The sequence below is a fragment of the Saccostrea cucullata genome, unplaced genomic scaffold (assembly GCF_032062105.1).
Source record: "Saccostrea cucullata isolate Sc308-1 unplaced genomic scaffold, CSIRO_AGI_Scuc_v1 ctg5875, whole genome shotgun sequence".
Classification (NCBI taxonomy): Eukaryota; Metazoa; Mollusca; class Bivalvia; order Ostreida; family Ostreidae; genus Saccostrea; species Saccostrea cuccullata.
Window position 1 is genome coordinate 1 of NW_026929270.1, and position 26,904 is coordinate 26,904.

Genomic DNA, 26,904 nt, shown 5'->3' on the forward strand with positions numbered 1-26,904 from the left:
TCATATAATGACCATAATTCCTGAAAATTTCATTGAAAACCGCTGAATAGTTCTCGAGAAATCGCCTGCACAAAATTTTCGTCAAAAAAAATAATGATCAAACAGTAGAATCACTATAAGGTCTTCCGTGAAGACGGAAGACCTAATAATAATAATAAGAAACGAATAGAATCACTATAAGGTCTTCCGTGAAGACGGAAGACCTTAATAATAATAATAATAATAAGAAACAGAGTAAAAACAATATGTTCCCAACTTCGTTTGGGGAACGTAATTTAAATATAATCATGGTAATAAACGCATCTATCCAAAGCAGATATATGCACATGCCAACCACGTGCTCAGTGTAATAATATTAACGAAGGAGGAAACTCGAGCTGTAAACAGAACAGTTTTTCCCGATTTGCTGGAGTGGGGTTAAAATCGCGTTTTTTCATTAATCAGACGAAGCGATGCAACAAATAAAAGTAGTAAGTAATATTACCTAATGATTATAACTTAGTAATTTCTTGTCTTGATGTTATTAGGGTCGCATTTATTCTAAAATCAATGTTATTCGAACTCTTTGTGACAGAGGAATGGCGGACGAAATAAACACATGGCCTCAGGAAGACACCCATATGAAAAATCAAATTTTCAAGAATTATGGATAATGACAAGAAAAAAACGAAACAAATGGTTGTAGCCATATTATCAATGAATCAAACTAACACCATTTTCAATGCATTTTTCATCTCGTGAATGCTGTAGCTGCGCAGTTCTAACATGATTAATTTCCTCCTAATTAAAACAAAATGAACTTAATTATTTACTAATTTTGGTCTCTAACAGTATGTAATTAGTGCATTAGCACTTGAGTAACTTTGGGCTAGTTTAGTACAGTATTAAGCGCATTCTTGGTATTTCTTATTTCACACCAGACTAGATCCAATATGGCTTGTACATCCCCCTTAAGGACAAGATGTCAAATTTGATGGTTCCTAAAGAAAGGTCTTGTCACAAGAAATACACCTGTGAAATATGAAAGCAACAGTCCCACTCAGGCAAAAGTTATTGGCAAGGTTAACGTTTTTGAGGACAAACAGACAGACAGACTGACGGACGGACACGACAAAAACTATATATCCCCTTCGTTTACGGGGCATAAAAATGTCTAATGTGCAGATAAAACGCTGCTTATAATGAATCTACTTTTACCCAGTTCCTATGAGAGTCGGGGTCGGGAAACGGAAAAATAACAACACATCGGCGGGAAAATCAACGATGGCAGCGACTGCTACGTCGAATGCAATTACTCTTAGAGGCTCCACTGATATTGTTGCTGAATTCTTTTGTAAGTAACCAGACGGTATATGTTTCTTTGATACACCTTACTATACTCTAATGCTCTATCTTTTGCTTTTCATTCGGAAGAATCTCAACCGTGATGCATGGCCGTATGGTGTAACTAAATTTTCAGTCAGGCGATGAGACAAGGGTCAGTGTTTGATCCCAGCAAGTCCAAGACGGTGCCTTATTGGGGGGGGGTCCAAAATAATACCCTTTGGTTATAGCAAGACTTAAAGTTTTTCATTTTAAAATGAACAGGAATAAACAACCTACAGCAAACGTGAGTGTGACGTGAGGAATAATATTTCTTGCATTTCTTTGCATGAATGAAAAGTGGCATATGCCAAGCATTAGCATCAAGGAACGTCAATAAAAGAGAGGAAATAGTCGCAGTGTCAAAGAAACATGAATTTCATTTTCAGACTTGATTAAGTATGCATGACAAGTCTGAAGTAGTGCTTTGTTTAACAAAAAAAGTACGTAAGGGTTGCCCGCAACCCTGTGTGTCGCCTGCTGTCGCTGTGGTTAGTAAGAAATGATTGTCTGATAAACTGAAGCATTTATTGACATTTCAGAAGGAATAACTCAAAAAGTGGATCGAGTCATTTTGCTGGTTTTTAAAGAGATATTGTCATGGACTTAATAAGAACTGTAAAACGTTTCTATCTGGACTGACTATATTGTGATGTTTTTATTATTGCGAATATTGCAACGTGTTATGAGTCGCAATAATTTGAACTTGCATTTTGAAATCAAATCCACTGTATATGTATCAAGTCATTCATGCAGAAAATGTAGGTGAAGATTACCTAATTATGGTACTGATATTGTTGGTTACCCATGATGTGTAGACTGACAAATTATCATGCCACTATAAGTTATAGTTGCTGAGATATGGACCTCCACCATAAATTTATGCAAAGTCACTCATGCGGAAAAATGTAGGTCAAGATGACCTAATTCTGGTACAGGCGTTTGTGGTTACCCATGATGTATCCACTGACAAATTATCATGCCACTATAAGTTATAGTTGCTGAGATATGGACCTCCACCATAAATTTATGCAAAGTCACTCATGCGGAAAAATGTAGGTCAAGATGACCTAATTCTGGTACAGGCGTTTGTGGTTACCCATGATGTATCCACTGACTAACTATCATGCCACTATAAGTTATAGTTGCTGAAATATGAACCTCCATTATCAATTTAACCAAAGTCATTCATGCAGAAAAATGTAGGTCAAAATGACCTAATTCTGGTACTGATGTTGTTGGTTACTTATAACCTGTACAATGACAAATCATCATGCCATTATAAGTTATAGATGCTGAGATATGGACCTCCACCAAAAATTTAACCAAAGTCACTCATGCAGAAAAATGTAGGTCAAGATGACCTAATTCTGGTACTGACGTTTGTGGTTACCCATGATGTATCCACTGACTAATTATCATATCCCTATAACTTATAGTTGCTGGAATATAGGTCTTCACCATAAATTATCATGAAAAAACTAAGTCCAACTTAAGGAAAAAATACGGAAAAATTTGAATTTTTTTTTTCAAAATCATACTTGGGATATAAATTTTTATCCATACTGAATATTGTGTCCAAATTTCAAGAAGACTGAATAAAATTTGAGAAAGTTATTGCAGTTTATAAAACTTTGACATTTGGGTTAACCAAAAGTTGGACGCCGACGACGACGACGACGACGACGGAATCTATGGTCGCTATGTCTCGCTTCGCGACATTCGTCGCAGGCGAGACAAAAATCATTTTTATGAGGCATTTGGCTCACTTGCTGTTATAGACTAGGGGATGAGATAAAATGCATTTAATAAATAACAGAGATTCTATTGTTCAAAGTCTCGTGCAATCTTGCGTTCCCTATTGTTTAATTTTTAAAATCTTGTGCAACTTAAATTACATAAAACTTAAAAAATTTCAGGGATAATTGTACAGTAATTTAGTTGAAAATATATCAACAAACTATTCATGATATTATATTTTCATAAGATGTTGAAATGATCTCACAGTGTTTTTTTTTTCCTTATATAACTGGTACAGATAAATGGCACCATTCCCAATGCCAAAAAACGTCAATTTTTTTCCCAATTCTGTGACTAAAAATTCCCAATCCAACTGTGATGCAACAGACTACGACGACATTGTATTTCTTGTTAAATGAAACATTGTACAAGTTGACTAATTGTTTCACTTCCGCTTTAAACGAAAGTAGAGAAAGTCTTAATTTGGCGGGGCCTGTGGTTTAGACAGTGCAGTGTCATACATTTTGACAAATTGAAAGCATGAAAATGTGAAAACATGGGACGTTGATATAAAAAAACAATAAGTACTTGTTGCTTGTTCTTTAAAACAAGGAGTAATAGGTAATTAATTTGGAATAAATGCAAAATACGTTGCATTTGTATAAACGAGAGAAAATTCTGTTTTTCTTCTATGTTATTTTTCCCAATTGAATGGGTACCGGACCCTTTCCCAATGGTTGGAAAAAAATCGCTGTCTCATGGGTCATTTCAAACTTTGAGATATCTAAGTATTTGAGGTTTCCAGGTTAAAAATTTAAATACATTTGAAAAAGTGGTTAGGATGAAATCACTATCACATATCCATGGTATTCGAGTTATCAGTGAGATAGTATAGCAGTAGTCTTCTTTTTTTTCAAATAAGTGACAGGTACTCAATAAAAAAAAAGATTGACTAGCTACTGTTGTAGTGATGTATATTGAAAAGTGCATCTATTTTGTAGCTTTTACTAGATTTTTCTTATAGCATCTATTAGTATTTGTTGCATAAACAGTTTTGATCTAATTTGCAGCCTATGGAATTAACAGTATATTATACCAGAGAGGGATTTATCCACCTGAGAGTTTTACAAGAGTACAGAAATATGGTCTTACCTTACTGGTCACATCTGATGACATGTTAAAAAAGTATCTAAATACAGTCATTTCACAAGTTAAAGGTAGGTATAAACATGGCTAATGTATATCATTACAGAGTTCTTGAAATCTTTTTTTCGCTGTCAGTCATTTGGACCGACTGCCATGTGAAATTTGTCAGTCCAGACAGATTTCTATCAGTCCAAAAAAAAAATTCAATAAAAACATGAAAATTGTATTTAAATTTTATTATCAATAAACATGGCGTCTATAAACACTGCACACGTCTTACCCTAGCGCCGTCAACAAACTTGTTTTAACAGTTTACCAATCATAGTTACTGTAATAGTTTGGCACAAGTTAGAATAATCTGTGTCTCGGAACAAGTCATCACAACAGTTATACTCGCAATGTAGCAAATAATTACAGAATTGCTCCGAAACAAATTTGAAGTATACAAAAGGATTTGCACTGGAAATAACTTCAAAATTAGTTACAACAAACATTTTTTAGGTCGTGTATGCCTTTAAACCTAAATTATGATCTAAATAAAGATGATAATTCAACTAATATTCTTTACGTTTTTTCTCGCTTTAAATTTACGCGCCACGTTTGCATTCGGAACTCTCTGGAATCTTCGTAGTAAATGTACTGAGTTCGAGTTATTGCCCGTGTTTATTTTGTGACATAGTGAATATACGGAACAAATTCTATTATTAAACCGGGTCCCTGGGACATTTATCATTTTAACGATAGAATATTGTCTCTAAATTTGCACTTATATTAAATCGAGAAGCCATTACAACATGCAGAAAAAGAGTTTGAAAGATTACGATCGGTCAATTATAGGGAATTCGTACGAAATTTAGTCAAATTTTTCGCAAGTTCTTCTGTCAACACCGTCCGGTCATTTGGACTGAAAAAGAATGGAAAGTAATCGGTCCTTGGTTGTTTTTATCGGTTTTGCCGACAGGACCGAAAGATTTCAAGAACTCTGTCATTATATTATACATTATAAGTTAGGGGTGTTTGCTATTTCTTTTAAAACATGTTAAAATTTATTTATTGATGCGTAATTTGAAGCATTTCTACCAAGGGTATCAGATTTCTAATGCTAAGACAAAAATTGCAATACACCTGGTATGGAACAGGGTTATTCAAATTATCTTACAGTGGTTGCAGAAATTGGCCAAGATTGCTTTTCAGTGGTAAAAGGTTATGACTTGAGTCAATTTGACCTATTGGTAATCTGTTGATTTGAACAGGACACCTTTTTTCTAACCTCTAGATTGGCTGTATAATATGACAGTTAAGAAATTGGTAGTCGTCATTAAAGATGTGGATACAAATGAAGTCCTAGAGAGGTGGCAGTTTGATGTAGAGGGGGACAAATCAGCATTAAAAGAAAGGTAACTCCATGTCATACAACATAATGTTTCATTATATATATCCAATTTTCTCTAGTGTATACATGTTATATATATATATATATATATATATATATATATATAATAATTAAATGAACTTCGTTGTTTGATTTAAATATTTGTATCAGATCAAGCTTAAATTCATACTAAGAAAATGATTTTAATTGTTGTTTCTGTGGTTTAATTTCATTGTTCAGTCAGAATCGCAAATATTGACTTTTTTGGTGCGGAGAAAATTTTCTGATGTTTGATGTGTTTGTAGTAAACCTCGTGAGAAGTCGGAGAAGGAAATCAATAGTGAGATCAGTGCTGTTATACGTCAGATCACAGCCTCCGTCACATTCCTACCTCTCCTAGAGGGAGCATGTAAGTCAATCTACCAAAGAATCCTATTTAAATTATAGAGAGTTTTTGATAGGCGTGAATGAAACAAGAGTTATTTCCCATTGGCTGCCATATAGGAGGTCAAATATACTCAGATTTCTAATTTTAACTTGTTGCACTGGTCAAATTGATGTTAAAACACCACTAAAAAAAAATAAATATTTGTTAAAGCCTCTTTAATTCAGATTCTTTTTTTGTAGGTAGGGACACAAAGAGGGGATCGAAGTTTAACATTAGAGTATAGGAAAAAAATCTTCTCAAGAATAAATAAGCTGCATGTGTATATTTAGTCATATTGACAATTTGTCATATAGTCATCCTCAAGTACTGTAGATTCAAATCTGCTCAAATCATGACCTCCAAGGATAGAAGGACCACAACTGAGGATCAAATTTTTACATAGTAATTGATAGGAAGTCTTTTTAAAAATCTTCTCAAGAACAGCCAAGTTATTTCAATATTGATATGGAGGCATCCTCAACTAGTATAAAATTCAACTCCCCCCTCCCCACCACCCCCATTTAACTTTTTAATACTGAAATGATTTGTGCATTTTCCTAGTCCTTGAGCTAAGTTGAGCGATGTGGCCCATGGGCCTCTTGTAATTGAATACACATTGTTGTCTACACAGTGTGGAAGTATAATATATATATATATATGTGTACTTCTTTGCAGGTGCCTTTGATTTGCTGGTGTATACAGATAAAGACATTGATGTTCCCGAGTCCTGGGGTGAAGAAGGGCCTCAGTTTATAGCTAACTCTGAGGAAGTGAGACTGAGGTCCTTCACAACCAGTATACACAAAGTAGATGCCATGGTAGCTTTTAAAAAGTAACAAAGAAATTCTTAATCATACAACAGGTAATTCTTGAGTAGTCTGAAAGTGCCATTTTCAGAGGAAGTGCAAACTTAGTGATGTGATATTTCACAGGACTAAAAAATGGAAAGTGAAAGTGTCCATCATTTTTGTCATACAGTGTGACTAAAAGATGCTGATCAGTTGCATTATGAACCTAAAGTGGCTTTAGGGTATAACAATGCAGATAGATTTAAGAGAAAGAAAGAAAAGAAAGAAAACTATGCAAGAGATTACAATATTTTAAAAACTGAAGGCTTATCAAATACATTGCATAATTTTTATTATTTCATATGTATACACTAGCTGGAATGGTACCCTCTCTATATTTCTCTCCATGGCTTCATACGTTGTAATGGGATCAAATTAACATTGTTTATTGTGGCAGCAAGACTGAAAGGTGAATTTTAGTAGTGCATTGAGCAGTGTACACTTGTGAATCTCTAGAAAAAAAATAGGAATGTTAAGTTTATGAATAGGAAAAATTGTATGCCCTATTTTGAATATTATGGCCAGGGCATATATTGTTTGCCATGTCTATCTTCTGCTCTTCTATTGCACTTTGCATTAAGCTCAATTTCAAAGAAAGTATTCAAGATATAGTTTTACTTTTATCAAACAAAACGGTCAAATTTTACATTCTAATACATGTGTACAATGTGACATGTAAGGTTTTTTTTAAAAAAAAAAAACTTAGTATGAAACTTATTTATAAACTGCTTGTCACAATGTAGATTTTTCAATTGTTTAATTTATTTCTTCAAGGGTAATGAATTATTTAATTCATAAAACCAAGGATTTTAAAGTCATAATAAAGCATATCATGTTGAGAGAATTAGAGACAGACTCCTTATAGTTTGAATGGAGCTGTAACATGGGGGTCACAATTTATTTAAAGGCATATTAAAATCTTTTCAACTCTGATAGACAGCGGGGGTTAAAGATACTCGAGCAAGCAGTGTAGTCCCTGGGCCTTTTTTTGACACTGAATGCTTTATATTGTACAATGCTATTATTTTAATAGGAACTTAGTGCTAGATGTACAAAGTATTTTTTATGAGTTTTCTGATTACTTTGCATGTATGTATATCATATTTTTTTGTGCAGTAAGTGCATAGCATAATGTACCATTATATCTTTTTGATGGTATTACAATAAAAGTAAAATGATTTTATTGTATTATTTAACCATCAATCGAGTCACTGTTTTCATCATCATCCATAAAATTGACACATTTTTATCCAGGGCCACTGGCTAACAAACTTGAAACAAAAGATGTTTGGTCATGAGGTTGGAAGTTTAGTCAAGCTTTATGCCTTATTTTGCATCTATCTTATTTTACAAAGAAACTTTTCAAGATCTTTACTTCAATTTTATATGAAGATGATCATTTACAAGAGATATTCACTGTATCAGAATTTCAAAACTTGACTTTCCCTTTGACCTTACTATTACTACGAGTAACTGATTTGCATTTGTGCAGTTTTATATAAAAGATTTTCTTCAAAATACATTCATAGGTGAAACTGTTTATTTGTTTCCTATGTTGCCGTCCCTGACTTTCCCTGTGATCTTAAGATGATCATTTACAAGAGATGTTCGCTGTAAGAATTTCAAAACTTGACTTTCCCTTTGACCTTACTATTACTACGAGTAACTGATTTGCATTTGTGCAGTTTTATATAAAAGATTTTCTTCAAAATACATTCATAGGTGAAACTGTTTATTTGTTTCCTATGTTGCCGTCCCTGACTTTCCCTATGATCTTAAGATGATCATTTACAAGAGATATTCACTGTATCAGAATTTCAAAACTTGACTTTCCTTTGACCTTACTATTACTACGAGTAACTGATTTGCATTTTTGCAGTTTTATATAAAAGATTTTCATCAAACTACATACATAGGTGGAACTGTTTAATTGTTTTTCCTATGTTGCCGACCCTGACCCTCCCTATGATCTAAATTTTTCTATCAAGCTGAAGTCTGCTGTATTCTTGATTTCATGCTAGATATCATAGCATGTTTGTAAAACACTGATGTCAGCTTGTGCCAAAGGATAATGTTTCTCAAATGCAATATTTTTGTTACCCAAAGAGGGACTTGTCTTAATAAATATATTTGTCAAATATGAAAACCCAAGCACAAGCCGAAAGTATGGCAAAGGCTAATGTTTATTTTAAGTTGGTCTAATTCCAAGTTCAAGGTAAGAGGGTCAGGGAAAGGTCTTGTAACAAACAAGATGTGTTTGTGAAACACTGATGTCCTTATGGCAAGGGTTGAATCTTCTCAAATGCATGTCAAACTCCAAAGGTCAAAAGTATTAGTACCCTAAAAAAAGGTCTAGTCACAAGGAATACACCTGTGAAAAATGAAAGCCGTAGCCACACCCACTGAAAAATTATGGACAAGGTTAAAGTTTTTGCTGACAAACAGATGGACGGACCGGACAAAAACTATCCACAAAACTTCTTTTATGGGGCATAAAAAAATAAGTGAATTATACGTTCAAAAGGAATGGCCAGGGTTAATTTTTTTTTCAAAGCAAAACTAGGTCAAACTCCAAGGTCAAAACTTGGTATTCAAAGTAATTTTATCACAAAGAATAAACAGGTCAAGTATGAGAGCACTAGCACGAACTATTTTAAAGATTGTGACCAATACATGATAAAGTTTGGAATATTTAGCAAATATTGGTCAAAAGTCAAGGTCAAGATTCAAATATTTTCATATACAAAGAAAGATCTTAAGACAAGGAATACACATGTGAAATATGAAAATCACAGTTCCATTCAATTAAAAGTTATGGGCAAACTTAAAGGTTTTTGTGGACAAACAGACAGACGGTCAGGGTAAATGCTATATCTATAAAATATATACCCCCAAATCTTTGATACAGGGCCTAAAACATGGGTAATGTGTTAAAGTGATTTTTAGCCTCTTTTGCAAGAATTTACCAAACTTTAACCTTGGACATTATTTTTGAACAGTTGGTGCAATGGCCTTCATATTTCATGTGTGTATTTATTGTGACAAGACCTTTCCATGGGTGCTAAATGCTAATTTCTTTTATCTTTGACCTTAGAGCTTGACCCACTTTTAAAAAACATAACCTTGGCCATAACATTTTAACAGTTAGTACTTGGGCTTTCTAACTTCACTGGTCAGAATTCCTTGTGACAAGACCTTCCTTTGAATACCAACAATTTAGACCTTGACCTTGGAGTTTGACCTAATTTGTTTGTTAGACTTCTGAGTTCTCCCGACCTATTACCTAAAAAATGACTTGAAACTTTTTAGCTCTTCTGAGCCAAAGGCTCAAAGAGCTAATGCTATGGCCATTTGTGCGGTGTGCGTAAACTTTTTAGAATATGGGCCATAACTCAAGAACCCCTGGGCCAATCAGTACCAAATTTGTCACAGGGTATCCTTGGCCCAAGGGCTACGATTTATACTAAAATAAGGGTTGGGACCCTTAAACAAGGGGAGATAATCAGGAAAACAAAACCAAAAGTACTGGTTGCTAAAAAATCTTCTTCTCCATAACCACCAGGCAGATTTTCACCAAACTTACATACAAGGATCAGGATATGTCAAAGATTAAAATTTGCATGGGGAATTACCCTGGGGCAAAGGGCGTGGTCTCAAGGTCACTTCAAAGTTTAGCTGCAGATCTGTAGCGTTATGGTTTTATATATTTGTCTTTGACCATAACGCTACAGATCCCGTAGTGCAAAAAAGGTGCAATTTACGGCGCAATATTTTTTGCACTCTTTTGAGGAGAATTTCTCCACTTCCTAGCTTTGGTCAATCAACTACCTTTCACATTCTAGACACATTCTGCGGCCAATATCATTATGTATAGTTTATCTACCTCCCAACCATTTATAGTTGTCTCTACAGGCAATAAACTCGCTGGATATGAATTTTCAGTAATCTAACAAATAATTTTAATCAAGCAAGTTTATCACTTGTAGAGACGACTATAAAGGGTTGGGAGATGGATAAAATATACAGATTAATTAAATAATGTGTCTAGAATTAGGGGTTGAAAGGTAGTTGATTGAACGATGCTGGAAAGTGGAGAAATTCTCCCCAAAAGAGCGCAAAAAATATTGCGCCGTAAATTGCACCTTTTTTGCACTACGGGATCTGTAGCGTTATGGTCAAAGACAAATATATAAAACCATAATGCTACAGATCTGCAGCTATATCAAAGTTGACCTAAATTTACAATTAATCTTATATTTTGTTCAAAAGTTATAGGATCATCAAATCTTGTGAGTTGATGATAAACAAACAGACAGACAGGACAAAAACAATATATGCACGGTGACCTACTTTTTAAATTTTGTGAAATTTTTTTAAAATCATTTTTGATGTGAATATATTATATGCATCTTTCCACCATAGCATTTTTTTATATTCATAGTATTTGAATTTTTATTCTAAAAAATGTGCTTGTTCCCATAGACCCAATGCATTCTTAATTAATTAAAGCCTCCTCGCATAATTATATTTCTGAAAATTTCTCCTGGTAAATTCTTTTCTATTCTAAACTGCTTTGAATTAGTTTCATAGTATTTAATACAGGATGGATATTTAAGGTTAGAAAATTATGTCCTTTTATGGATTGGATACCTTATACAGTATTTACCTGAGGATGCACAAATTAAACACAATTTTTGGAACCATCCAGTTTTTTAGCCAGTGTTGTCTCAGGTGTTGAAAAGATCAAAAGTCTCTTTAAAATGTAATAAAGATGTAGGCGTATTTTATTTTTCATGAATCAAAAATAATTTCTTTAATAAAATGTATTTTATAATACCATGTATTTTATAATAATTATATCCCTAGTTACTCAGGTATGAATGCTTTAACTTGATCAGTGCCTCAAAAGTTCCCTAAAACATTTTTCTTTGACATGTTTACAAAGTATTGCATTGAAAATTCCAAACAAACCTAAAATCAACCTTTTATATAAAAATTAACACTCACTGACACTAAAATATTTTTCATGGACATTAAATGATTTGACAAAAATGACCTTGAAAATGATTTGGCTGTAACACTGAAAATAAGTGCCCTGACATCCGCAATTGAATTCGATCTTCAGACCTGCATAGGGTCATTTAGGGGATAAAAATTAAACTCTTAGGTACCCCCAAAATTGTAAAATAGCTAGAAATGAATATTTTTTAGGTCATGGGGATCTTTGTTATGATGGAGTGAGAGCCGGATGTTTGGAACTTCTCAACACAGTTCAGAAACGTGTTCAGCCAAAGTACCATGTATTTGGACACATTCATGAAGGTAAAACTTATCTTTAGTTTTTAGTAATCTACCGTATTGACTGAATTTCAAATGTATCATATGTATTATTTTCTGGAAAATGTCTACTGTAAATTGAGAAAAGGAAGCTTGTGAATCGAAAGAGAATTGATATATTGAAACCAGAATAAATATACATATATTGAATCCAGAATTAATATATTGAATCTGGAATGAATTTATTGAAATCCAGAACTAATATATTGAATCCAGAACTAATATTAATACCGGTATATTGAATCCAGAGTTTTATTATATTTTTCTCTAGCATATGGATGTTCCACTGATGGTATCACCACATACATTAATGCCTCTACCTGTACCCTGCAGTACAGACCAGTGCATCCGCCCATTGTATTCGACTTCCCCCTCCCTCAAGGACACACAAAGGATGAGGCCATTGGTAGAGTGCAAAGCTTCAGTCAGAAAACACCTGAAGGTGATAGAACAAAGGCGAGCGACAGTCATTCTGACTCCAATGTTGAATTTAAAGAGGATTAATTGTAAAGAATTATTGGTCATAGCCAGAGTCTGGTTTATGGTTATCATTAATTTTGCTGATAATTTTATTATTATTATTATTTTTTTTTTTTTTTGATTTCCCACCAGAATCTTTTTTAACAAGCTCTTCTATTGAAATTTTCTTTTTAAAAAAAAATACAACCTACTTGGCGACCCTTTTTTCCCCTTCGAATCTGGATATGGCAAACAAACATTATTTTAAAGATGGCCTTGGTGCTAGTGCTTTTATATTTTACATGTGTATTTCTTAGGTTTTCCCCTTTAACCAATAATTTTTATCCTTTGACCTTGGAATTGACCCACTTTTAGAAACCAACATTGACCACAACTATTGAATGGTTGATGCTTGATCTTTCATTTTTACCAGGTACAGAACTCGGTCAAAACGAAGTCATTTGGACCTAAGAAATTACTTTGCTATATCCGTATAAAGAATTCGTTAAAGAACTGCGAACGATAGTATTGTTCTCCCGCCTACCTCCAAGTCAACTTTCAAAAGTTAACATATTCGATGAATTTTTAATATTTTTTTTTATAGATAATTATATGGATTTTCATAAAACATTTCTTATTTGGGAAAACAAAGAGAGATAACTCTAAAATTTTGGTAAAACTTGCGTTTTTCACTATAGAAATCAACGGAAAATATTTTTAAAACATCTTTCCCCCCGTGTCATAAAAATTCCTTTTTACAGGTAATATGGAATGTTATTTCACAAATACATACCAAAGCTTTTTGTGTGACACAGGGGGGAACATATGTTTATTGACAAAAAACTATAAAAATGTTTATTTTCCACCAATTTCAAAGCGATTTACAACTGAAACATAATATTTTATTGATATATTCTTGTTTTATTTATTTGCCTAAGACAAAAGAAAAAATATAAGTAACATTTAATCATATCCAAGACTATTTCAAAATATGGTGCTGCCTGAAACTCCGATTTCAATGGAAAATATCGTCTACTCCCCTTTTTTCAAGAGCTGGAATTATGGATAATTTACTGTTTAGCGCTGGTATTTTAAAGACAATTCATCAACTACCATTGAACTGTTCTTTGTATTAAACAAAGCTTTTACGGCCAAATTGCTATTCATTTTGAATTAAATGGTTCCAAAATGTAGGCGGGAATCGAGAGTTAGCGTGCGTTATTTCTTTACATAGCTGGGGATCAAAGATGACTTTGCTATATCCGTGAATTCGCAGTATCCTTGTTCGTATTAAACGAGTTTAACTGTATATACGAGTTGTATATTTAGTCCTTTCTTTGCGTAACAGCATTTTAAATCTCTTGACCTTGGAGTTTGATTTGCAAATATTTACTTTTCCAATGTCTTTGTCCGAGATAAAATTACAAATTGTAAATGTACTTTATTTCCCCATCAATGTATTTAGGCGCAGTTTAAAAAAAAAACACGTGCAAAGTGGGACAAACAGCTAGACAGAAGCAGGGCTTGGAGCACGTGGATTGGCGAAATCAAAGCATGGAAATATAAGGAATAACTGTCAATTTTTTTAATTTCATGACGATGATCAGTCGATTGGCTTGCGTGATAATTTTATGCATAAACGCGCAAACCAATCGATTTATCACATCATGAAATCGAAAATTAGAGTTATTCCTTAATTGAAAAACTTTGACATAAGCTGCCATACTGGGGCATCAGTCAAATACATTATGTTGTTTGTTGAATTTCAATATACATTTTCACTTGGTTGGTTGCATTGAAGTGATTAACAAATATATTTGTATAGCAGCTGGGTATCAACAGAAGCATACATTACATCACAGGTACATGTGTATTGCACATCAACCATTCTGCTTTTGAAAATTCTTTGTTCTTTACGGCTAAGCATTGTATTTCTTATTTTTAGAATGTCATTAATTGGATCGTAAGAGGGTTTAATCATCTTAATTAAACAACTGTCAATCTTCTTATAAGTAAAACAATCTATTACCTCTTATAGCTATCACTTAAACTGATTTGTAAGAGGATCAAACGGGCGATCGTCATAACGTTTTAAAATCATAATTGTCTTTAAAACACCCTTATTTAGTTGTTACACCAATGTTAATTCACTTTTATGTTTTTATTTGATTTTCGTCATGATTCCATTAAGAATAAAGCGATCCTGTGCAATAAACTACATATGGATAGGTATACATTTCCTTTATGTTTATTAATACACGTATATTGCTCTACAATTTTATATAGTTTCTATTACATGCATTGTACGTATATTGTAATTGGTACAATGTACATAATGCTCTTTACTACTTCATAACTAATCTTTATCCCACGTGTTACGGACGTCTTTCGTGGTGCCGTCAAAACGGTCAATTAATTATTATATGTAATACATAATTTGTACGGATTAATCCAATTGCCGTGTTTCATACGATTTTATGAAAAGACAAAGTTGTTTTATATTAAATATTATCTAAAAATAACTGTACATGTATATGCACATATTTTACATTTGTGTCTAGCTTTTTTACAGCATGTATAGTGTATGAAATATTTGAGACTTTGAGGGAACCCTGTACTTTGACTTTTGTAAATTTTCTTCCATTACAAAGTATAATATGCATTAATTCCATATTTCAAAACAAGATGTGTTTGTAAAACGCTATGCGCCCGGCGGCAACAAAGTTCTAAAAAGCAATAGGTCACAGTCAAGGTCCCACGTTGTCCTTGGTGTCGTTTGAAAGCATTTACTTAGTAAAGAACGCATACCAAATATAAAGTCTCTATCTTCTATGGTTCAAAAGTTATGGCGAAAATTCGGGAAAAAAAGCTATTTTTAGCATATAGATCACAGTCAAGGCCACAAGGTCATTGACCTTGGTGTCAGTTGAAAGTGCTTAATTAGTGGAGTATGCATACCAAATATGAAATCTCTATTTCTCATGGTTCAAAAGTTATGGCGAAGATTAAAGTTGACAACAGACAGATAAACAGACAGACGGGACGAAAACAGTATGTGCCCCGAATTAATTCGGTCGCATAAAAATATTGCAATTTTTAAAATAATTTTCCTCCAACTTCAAAAATGTGTTTAATTACCCATTCAGAAATCTTGGCCAAGAGTTTTAAAAAGTGTGGTACCGAAGAAAATTTTTGTCAAGAGGAATAAATAGATTTAAAAAAAAAATGATTATTATTAAAGTTTTTCAAAAGTAGGTCGTGCTCAAAGCTAAGAATCAAGAGGTTAAAAAATTTCAAAAGCCAAGGAAAGATAGTTCACAATAAACTTATCTTTCATGTGAAATATGAAAACCCTATCATCAACTGTTCAAAAGTTATGACCCAGATTAAAGTTTGTGCATGGGAAAAAATGAAAAAGTGCTTTAATTTTAAAATCCAAGATATATTGGTATATACCCAAAACAAATATCACAATGAATACTTATGTGAAATACGAAAGCCCTGATTAGATGATCTAAGATACGGGTAAGGTTAAAGTTATACTTGAACAGATAGACAGAAAGACAGACAATCCATGATAGACAGAAAGACAGACAATCCATGATATTATGCTTAAAGAGTGGGAAGGCATATTATTCAAGAAATAATACCCGAAGGGAGCGACAAAAAAAATCACCTTAATTGAAGGTTTTCACAATGCTTGGATCTGTCACTCTCTGGTTTTTCTGTCCGAATTTTAGCAACCAGATAGATAAGGTTCTACAGCTAGCACCAAAAATGAAGAAAAATACTGAAAATTGTAAAATTCTTATCTCTTGTAATGATTTTTAATGCTCTAGCATAACGATGTTTGGGGATATCTTTCAGCAGAAAAAGGCAATATATGAAAATAAAAACGTAAACTTATTCATTACGTTAAGGTATGGCAAAGGTAATCAAGTGGTTCAACTTTTATAATACCTTTTATTTTATTACTTTGTTGCAATCCAGTGCTTTATATTACATTACAAACGATGTTCTCAGGAGTATCATATTGCAGTTCAAAACAATGACATATTAAATTGTTTCCACCGTGTAAATATAGCTCAAAATAGCCCGCTTTTGCACAGTCTCTTGTGAAGTTCTAGACCTGTCTATGCCTTTACAACATCTAACGATGTAATCCAGTTCTCTTATGATTTATATCATAAAGCAAATTTCGTCACTTTTTTAAGAAGTATTCGGTTAGTTCTCTTTGAAGCGGTAATTTTGAATTCTTCATTTTTATTTTGATGAAATATTAACTAAATGATTATTGAAGTCATTAAGTTTTCAGGCATTTATTCGGAAAACCTTGGTGTCTTTTCTACAGCCGGCCTTCGAACTCCTCGTCGTTTTCCTCTACGGTCTGTGATTCCCGAACTCCTCACAATACGAACTTCCACCCCTGCATCTCTCAGAGTTTTGGTCAAGGACGAGATGTATCGAATCGCTAGTCGCAGAGTAGCGATTTTTGACAATTTTTGATGCTCACCCAAGTTATTTTTCGGAACCGCTTTGCGAAGTTCATCGAAGGCATCATTCAGCATATGCATTCTGTTTCTCTCGCGCACGGTGGCTCCTAGTCTGACCATATCTGTCGGTTTTGTTTTATCCGGGTACTTTTTCTCCTGGTTTTGCTTGGTTTCCAGTCCAAAGTCATAACACACGACCGTTCCAGATGACACCTCTTGATTGAGATACTTATGCTCACCTGACTGTTCATAATAGTACTCATGTTGTACTGGAATGTCATACGTAATTCCATTGTCATATTGCTGGTCCACGTCGTAATGGTCACTGTACTCACTCCATCCCGACTGGACATCCTCAAAAGTAGAGTAACTGTACTGCTCAAAATATTCCCCCATGGCAGCGAAGGTATCACACGCCATTCTTTACGTCTGTTTTAACTAATTATCCATCAATTGTTTTATCCCTCTCCTGTATATATAAATTGTCATGGCAGTCGAGGGCTTAACTGAAGTATTTAAGTAGCTTAGTCAATTTGCAATCATCTTTCCTATCTTTAAATATATATGATGGAATTATAAACAGAGGTAATCATTTTATATCTCGCGCTGTGCCGACGAGTTCGCCTAGATTGATGTTGGTTGGTACGATGAAAGCTTCAGGACGCTCGGAAACGGTTCGGGTTTCATATCTTTCGTGTGGATGTGTTGTTCTTACGAATTGGCTCGGGCTGGAATCCGTGTGAATTGGGGTGTTTTGAATAATAGAAAAATAAACCAATTTCTCCCCAAGATTAAGATGAGAAGAATTAATAGAAATTAATTGTTTATATTACAATATCATAGCTGCCAGTGACGCATGCAGGGGTATCTCGTACAATCGTGTTGACATTAGACAGCGCTAAATCCTATGTTTATATATTGCGTTTTATCCATATTGCATTTTTTCTTGTATATTTGATGATTAGGACGAAAAGAACCAAAAATATTAAACAGACTCGCACCTTCTGTTTTGCTCCAGCTGCGAATTTCGTAATACTCGGACTGAACAGAAATCTCCCGAAATCAAACACTGCAGTACACGTGCGTCCGCGACAAATTGAGTGACAAGCAGGAATTTTATACAAGTCTTCAATAAATAAAATAACTTAAAAACTATTTATTCGCTTAAGAATAAATAACACAAACCTTTTTTTCAGAAATTTGCAATGTTTCTAATAGATTTTTATGAAAATAGGTAACCTGAATTATATTTTTTAGGTGAAAAGGGATAATTTTGTAAGATTGTGTCACAATGTCAATGTGCAAAATGTTGTATAGGATTACATAGAAAACGATACAAAGTTGCATATCTAATTATCAAAGAAAAGTTACGATTTTTTAAATATATTTTAGGGAATAATTATTTATGTCATTTCCATTAAAATTCAGTCAAAATATACATTAAACCATGCATCAAATTTGTTTAATATCAAATGCACTTATTGTAGATAAATCGAGATATTACTAGTTGAGAAAAATTACCAGACATTTTATATATGTTATTATATACAATAATCTGATATGAAATCACTTGAATCGCTGATAGGCCTATCACTTTTTTAATTTATTTTTTCTGGACAATTTGAAAATGGTTTCGAAATCACAAGGTGATATAAATTAGATATTTATAGTATACTATGCAAATCTTCAAAAAACTTATATTATCTGACTTGTTGTCAGTCCATAAAAATTTAATATTGATAAATATGATTTCTTTCATGTTTTCAGGAAATTCAATAAGCAGCGTTTTTTTTTTTTGTTTTTTTTTTAAAAATTGAAGTTAAACTTTTTTGTAATCTGGGGTTGTCCCTCTTTGCTTCTGACAGAGGGCGAAGTAAAACAAATTTCGTCCTGTTTAAGGCACTTTCTCTTCGGATTATGTTCAGGATCTTAGAGTTTAAATACAGCACCTGCAAACTTCTAAACATTTACACCACTCTGTATTTACATAATCCTATCTATCATCCAATCAGCTGCTGGCACAAGAAATCTCGCCAACCAATTGTCTGGCATTCTTTTTTAATGTAGATAAGCATCGCTGTTTATGCTTGTATTTTCCTGTTTTATTTCTTTTGGACGATATATTCGCTATCGTAAACCACAATCAAAGACATGGTGACGAAACTGTTTTTAACATTATTCAAATCTTGAGCGCTGGCGATCCAGTCTCTAAATTGATTGATGCTTGCGACCGAAACACCGGGCCTAGTCTTAGAAATTGGTTGGACTGCTGGCCATAAAACAGTATTAAATCATACTTTATATTACGGCATATCATTAGAATGCTTTATATAGCGTTAATGGTGTAGTTAGCTTTCTTTCACAATTGACCATTACTTAAAAGTGGCCAACCAGAGGTCGAATATTCCCCATCGAAAGACAAGCAATATAACCGCGTCTTCTCCTCTCCAATCCTCGATAAAATCTCGCGAGATGATGTCGTGTCGTGGATGCCGTTTTTTGAAACTTCACCTGCGATGCTCAAGATAACCTTGTCTTTGTCTATAAAGGTTCATCAAAAAGAGAAAAAATTAAGATAAGGATCGTTGCCTTTAGATATAATAAAATCCATTGTGGTGGATGTTTTAAAAATTAATCTATCTTAATAAAGATGTTAGTTCTTTACGATGCCCTTTTGGATAATGCATTGCAAAACGTGCACTGGATATAATTCCATAGAAATATTCCATATTTTTTTTCCATCTTGTTTTCTGCGATATTTGTCGGTTTCTGTCATTTTTGGATTACTGAGTACTAACTTGGAAAAGCGAGAAAATGCTTCTTTACATGTATAGTTAAATTATATTTGCCTATGTTCCTTTGGCATGCGTATTTTCAGCGATTTTACTTTGTTTAAAGATCATTGGAATCGTTGCAATCAGTGAAAATAGATGATCGGAATGTCCAGAGCTCTTGTAAAAATATTATTCTACAAGATCCTGGCTTACCGGGCACCTGCCCTGTTTTCAGTATGATTTCATAAAGAGCTTCATCCCTAGCCTGACCCGTGTGTCCCTAGACTGCCCGCCACTGACCAAGACTGACCGATGGTCATTATCCCTTAGATCTTTTTAAAGTTTTTATTATTTAATTTGTACCCTTCATGATGCCTTTTGAAACTAAAAAGAAATCTCCAAAACTCATTCTTCTCTAAAGGAACCCCCATTAATAAAACCCACCAATAAAAACGAACTTTCAAATTCTTCGCCGTTGTCTCCTCATTTTCTTCAGAAAAAAAATATCAAAGAAAGGAGGGGATGATTTCACCTGCATCGGGGCAACTTGACTTCACCTGTCGTTGAAATTGACATTGGACACCTACCGATGCTCGACCTGGCCGGAGTCGGGTCAGTTTCTAACGGTCATGTCCGAAGAACTGACCACTGGTGACCACGGTCCGGGCATCGCGCGGCTTGACCGCCGAAGACCCTCTATTTTACAAAGCAATAGGCGCGCTGCAAAAAAGGACATTGTCCGAGCCCTCAGAACTAATTAGTGGGTATAGAGAGGGTAGTTTTCTTCAGTTTAATATCCAGAGTGTATGGCCAGGCACGAGATAGGAATTAACTGTCGGGGTGAGGGGAAAATTGATCGCGTTTCTGGAAAACAAACATACTAATTGTCCGGCCCTCGTAAAAAAGAGTACAAAGTATTTATATAACGTTTGATGTTGTCTAGGATTTTCCTTGATTTGCTGAAGGGGGATTACTTTCTTATAATGTTTATTTTTGCTGGTAATGAGAGTTTATTTACAAGGTTAAAATTTTCGATTCAAACTTATAGATTTCAACTTGAAGCCTCAGTTAAAACATCGATGTCTCCGGGTTATGTAACCCAGCAAACAAGGTCATGGATGATAATGCATACTTTCATTCATTTTCCTGTTCATGTCTGCAAGGAATATATAAGTAAATAAATTATGCTAATTCAACTATGATTATTATAAAATCTTTAATACAAAATATTGAAAAGCTTTTGTGTCGGTTCATAATGGACTGGTTTTAAAGCAATAGCACACTAAACATATTAAACTTTAAGGCCCTTACAGTAGCATTTATTTGCTTAATCCAAAAACATTCAACAGACATAATCAAAAATATAAACTATGCAGAAAAAAAGTTAAAAGAAATATTCATAAGGAAAACATTTATTTGGCACATCTGACATGTTAAAATATTTGCGTACCCGCTTATCAAAGGATTTATCATTGTAAAAAGAAAATCAAGTTTATTACCAGGGGGCATGCATTGTAATAAAACAGAAAACATCTAAAATTGTATGCATTGACTATCAGCTTTAAGTATTGCGTTCATCAGTCAAGCCTCTGAAACTTAACAACACTGAAAAAAAATAATGAAAGTCACTAAAAAGACTAGTAAATTTACTGTCCATATAATCACTACCTTAAAAGTAGTTTTACTAGGTATTGAGTAGATTTACTAGATAACTTTAGTATATCTAGAATTGATAAGTAATTTTCACTAGGTTAGTAGGTATCTATATGACCCCCGCTCCACGTTACACCTACTACTCACTATATCTAGTAAACAGCATGATCACTAATCACAACAAACGCTTTTCTTGGCAAACTAGTTAAATTAACTTGGTATTTCTTTAAGTGAAGAATCTTTGCAAACTGGTTTGAAAATAACCAATACAGCATCGGGCTTTGTGAAATAAAATATTTTAATAATAAAAAGGAATATTATTTAATAATATATACATATCTATTACCCTTTACATAATACTTTTTGTTTGACTAGAATTAAAAAAATTCTCTCTCTTAAATTTGATCAAATTGCACAAAATAACGCGTTATACGTAATTGCCTCAAATCAGGGATAAAACTCCAGCAAATTGACCCCTGTCCTTCATAATTTTTGCGGTTTTACGCGAAGATTGTAACAAAGTCCTTTTTAGAGTCCAGCAATGTTCCGCGGAAAATCAAACCAGTGATGCACCCATTCACGGTACAGATCTGCTCACCCTGCATCATAGGTGAAAAGGTCAACTTTTCTAAAGCAGGTTCAAATTGAATTAACGGACACTGAAATTGTGAGCTTAGAGAGTTTCGGTTTTCGCTTCATTACAATAGGTCTCACAAATCTGCCTGGTTTGGATTCCTAAAGCGAGGACAGTTTCGCCAAGGGGCGGGTGCATTCTATCTATACCGTTCTATGAACTTAAATTGGCACTTGTTCAGAAATGGTTTATAGTTTGGTGAAATTATAATGATGCATTGGTAAATCGAACGAACGGTTCCTTGAAGTTTCTCTTTAATTAGGATCTTGAAATCCGTTATCTCTGAAAAGTAAGCACGTTTTCCCATTTAACAAAAGTCTTCAGTTTAATTTTTCTTATTCGAAGAGAAATTGCAGTTTTGACTTCAAAATTATTTCAGCCTTTAAAAAACAAGTCAACAAAAAGAGAGGGAAAAATACAAATTATAGGCATTAAGTAGGTACACACGACTTTAATAAATTATTCTACGTCAAAATTAATTTCGCACCAGAAACTTGTGCTCAAACGTCTTTCTTTTCCATTAACAACGAACAACTGATGGAGTTTATCAAAAGAATTTAAGTTACATTTTTGATAAATGTTGACATAATCCATGAAAATTGCATAAAATGGGATCAGGAAGTCATACGGCAAAATTAATTAATCTTCAATTAATAATCACGTTGCTTAAGGAGGCGACGGAGCTCACATGATAAATGGTTCAAGAGTGACCGCACCATGGGACTGAGTTCCGCCCGTCGCGAGAGCGCCACGTGCTGGCTGTATTGTACTCGGCACTTGTTTGTCTATGCCGCTCGGCACGCGTATAAAACAGCTCGCGCCTATCAGCAGTAAAACTGTAAAATAAATAACTTTAATATTCTCGTCCGTTCTATATGTAAATATTTTGTTGTAGAGGGTGCTTCAAAAAGTTCAAAAGACTTGAACAAATATCAAATTAATACGACCAATGCTTCGCGTATCATTATGAAATAGGTTTAAGACTTAAATTGTTGATTTAGTACTCTTCGCCATGACCTTTTTAGGGTCGATGTAGTCAATTTCAAACGCTTAAATATTTTTATGCCAAAAGGAATAATTTTCGGAGCTCAGGTATTTCATTTTAACTGTATTTAAAACGGAAGGGCAAACATTCATTTTCTTTTGTGTCAACAAATACCGGCAACCATTAAATATAAAATCTGTTTCTACATCTTCCATTTTGGATAAGGTTATGTTCCCTCTTGTACCCGTAAATCACATTAAATTCTCCATTCATATCTAAATGCAATAGTTAAATGGACATTTGTGTTTGTTTACAAATGATAATAAGAGGCGTCTGTCCTGTCAAAAATGGTATAAGGACAATTTCTGTCAAACTGTAAATGGCCAAGTTTACACAATTCCATCAGGACTTCGTGACTTTGATATAAGCTTTTTCAAACATATCATTACATTGTAATGATAATTTATTCATGCAGGGATAGGATACATCAAGATATTAACTCACGCATTTTTCTAAAATAGAAAAAAATATTTCCAATAGATATTCCTCATAAATATTTACTTTTAATGAGGAAATGAGAAATATTTCCATACTAGCCCCAGATGGAGCAGAAGATATGCAAATTCTTACTTCGCAGAGAAGTCAATTTATTAGCAATTACTTGAGAGTAGAATAAAAGCTCGTTTGATCATTTGGAAAATTTAACGACATTTCTTAATTAAGAAAAACAACCCATTTACATTTGTATGTTTGCATTAATTCCCGGCGTTTTTTGTGGTGGCTTAAAGCGTTATGTTAGTGTGGTACATTGAAAGAACTGGTATAAAAGGGGTGACGCATTGTTATGGTTATCATAACAGGGATAAATCATAGGAAGTTTTGTGGGAATCATCATTAAATTTCAAGTTTTCCAACCCAAGATTTCCTTTTACCATTGTCCTTTTGCTTCCCCTTTCTTCAAACGAGGAGAATTGAAATGCATGAGACAATGTTACCGATTAATTGTTTCGGCTCCGCACGTGCGCGGTTCACAATAATCCGTTACGGTCCTTCGCGGAGATGGGAATTGATAAGAATGGATTAAAATCTTATCGAAGAATTTCTCTCTCACCAAGGGCAAAAAAATAACGGGGTAGTCCTGACAAAGCGATTCATACATCCTAAGAGAGAGAGAGAGAGAGAGGGGTTAATTAAAGACTATAGCTAAAAAATATAGAAGTAAATCAACATTTTCTGGCGTATTAAAAGATATGGAGATTTTTTCTATAAATGAAAGTTTAAATTAAGAAATTATAATCAGAATACATTGTACGTTACTTGGCGTTTAAGTATGTAATGGAAAAAATATCTCTCTTTTTTTACACGTAAAAATTAAGATGATTTGGGTGATGTATGAATGAAATAAATCTCTTGCTACAGAGGGAGATCGTTGACAATTTTTTTCTTTCCTTAGTCAGAACAAAAATTGGACACAAAAGGAATGACATAATGGATTTGTTGAAGAAGAGTTCATTGAAATTGAATTCCAAATCTTCGCTGAAGGCTGTATTAGAATATCTAAAAAACAAAAGAAAAGGAAATGCTTCAATCCTTGCCGTGAAGTACCCAATTTCCAAAGTTACTGGTGGATCTTTTTTTGCGGTAGGGGTACGCACCTGCTACCACGTGACACGAGAAATTCACAAGGACCCGCTACTATTGATGGCTATAGCGCTGAATCTGATTGAGATAATTACATACTGCAGTGGGATGCTGGATTAAGTTCCTGAAGCGATCTTAGTCATCCCGCCAGCATTTTTCACTTTTCTGTGTCTGTAATACACCGTAATTACAAGAGGTGGGGCCGCAGTTCAATACCGGAAAATCTTGGTCAAAATCCCAGAAACGTTTGAATCTGTGCAGCGGAGGGTTCAGCAGGAAAGAGGATGGAAACCATAAAATTACAAAGCATGTCATAAAGTAATCGTTTTTAATAATAAAATAGCTTGTGTTGGTCTAATTTGCTCGACATTAAATCTTATATGCTTTATAATTAATTACCCGTTTTGTTTCCTAAATCGCTGCTTCTCTGTCCATCCATGCGGCTATCTGCACGTGCGCTCCGCGGTCAAGAGACAGTTTCCGTATTTTCGCCATCTTAGGTTAACCGTTATCAAATGAAAACAAAAATGTACTTGATAAATAACTCTCAAAATCTAAGTGTCTTAGGCACCGTGTCAGAGGATTTTTTTTATGCATGTGTGTATATTTGCATAAAGTACATGATGCAAACCAAACGATGACCCCATCATTCGAAAATCTGGGTATAATGTTCCGCATGTGTTTTATTCATTGATTGTCAATAGTCACGTTAATATATTTTATTTTAATATTATATGGGACATTTATGTGTTCATCACTGAACGAGCAATAGCATTGTACTTCTCAAACAGATGATTTATAAAGAAGAATGAAAACGCATTTGTCTTCCATGGATCACTGCGCATGTGCGACATGTATCGCGAGCCAATTATATGCGAAGTTGATTGATCATTTATCTAGAAATTTTTTAATATTATTTTTACAAAATGTCGAGAGCAAAAAATGCATCAATCTTGTATCTGAACTCCCAAGTGAAAGAGGTCACTTTACGACTGATTAACTTGCCTCAAAGACTGTAATTTAGCCTTCACAATCTTTTTAAGTCCAAGATAAATGTATTTAATGCTCATGAATGTCTTTAGAAATGAACGTGATAAAAAAGAAGATGCACCCAGCCGAGGTTTCTCTGTGTGGTTTCAAGGTTTGCACAAATCCCTGCAAATATCTTCACCTTGCCCTAATGGAATTAGAATGGCTAGTGCTTTTATGTTGACATTAGAATGTTACAAAAACTTGTTAAATTATATCAGTACGTCTACGTGCACATTTTACTTTATCTTGATTGGTAAACATGTCTTAATTTTATATGGTAGTTGTTGTTCAATGTAAAACTAATGAAATATTTTTTCACCCGGCCCCTCCCCACCCCACCTCCCTGAACACATACATATATATCACTATATATAAAAGAAAATTGACTTGTTCCTTGCGCCCACACATGCCCTCCTATTAACCCTGAATCATTCTAAAAACAAATTAAATATTCACAGACCAGTGGTCTTTTGCGGTTTTGTGTAATAGATATCATCGATATTTAACATGTGTTCTGTAACCCCCTTGACTCCGTAATACAGATTGGAAGGTGACAATGATCGGATTCGTAAGTCCAGAAAGCGCCAGGCATGCGCCAAAGTCCCATCTTTTAGTAGTCGGCTTGCTGCGTTTTCAATTATGTGGAAAGAAAGTGACGACTTTTGGCAGCTATTAGCACTAATGTAAAATATCCGTCCTCGGCTCCCCCCGTACCCATGACTCGGTTAAACGGGTCCTGGTGAAATCTGTCTTCGATTTTGACTTTTAATGTGCCCTGATGGTTTAACAGGGTAGTGCAAACACAAAATAGGATGGCCGGACTGGCGAAAACTAGACAGTTCGAACGAGATGGGGAGGTGGTTTTGTTATAGAGTGTCCGTTCTTTGTTTGATTTTAGTCGTGAATGCTATTTATCTCGATCCTTACAGATATTTAAGTATGAAGTTCAAATCACTCGGGAGTAGAAAGAAGGCAAAGGATTTCTAATTTTTAGAGGCATT

At 34.1% G+C, this 26,904-nt stretch overlaps 2 protein-coding genes across 2 annotated transcripts; one reads left to right on the top strand and one right to left on the bottom strand.

The window, feature by feature from the left end:
• Nucleotides 1-1,233: 1,233 nt before the first annotated feature.
• LOC134280260 (mitotic spindle assembly checkpoint protein MAD2A-like) lies at nucleotides 1,234-7,613 on the top strand. Its single transcript, XM_062762665.1, has 5 exons — nucleotides 1,234-1,333; nucleotides 4,173-4,319; nucleotides 5,525-5,645; nucleotides 5,926-6,029; nucleotides 6,723-7,613. Exons 1-5 carry the CDS (start codon nucleotides 1,264-1,266, stop codon nucleotides 6,881-6,883), a joined length of 603 nt encoding a protein of 200 aa, XP_062618649.1. The 5' UTR covers nucleotides 1,234-1,263; the 3' UTR covers nucleotides 6,884-7,613.
• Nucleotides 7,614-16,771: 9,158 nt separating this feature from the next.
• Nucleotides 16,772-17,604, bottom strand: LOC134280261 (helix-loop-helix protein delilah-like). Its single transcript, XM_062762666.1, has one exon. The coding sequence runs from the start codon at nucleotides 17,602-17,604 to the stop codon at nucleotides 17,011-17,013; it is 594 nt and encodes a 197-aa protein (XP_062618650.1). The 3' UTR covers nucleotides 16,772-17,010.
• Between the last annotated feature and the right edge of the window lie 9,300 nt (nucleotides 17,605-26,904).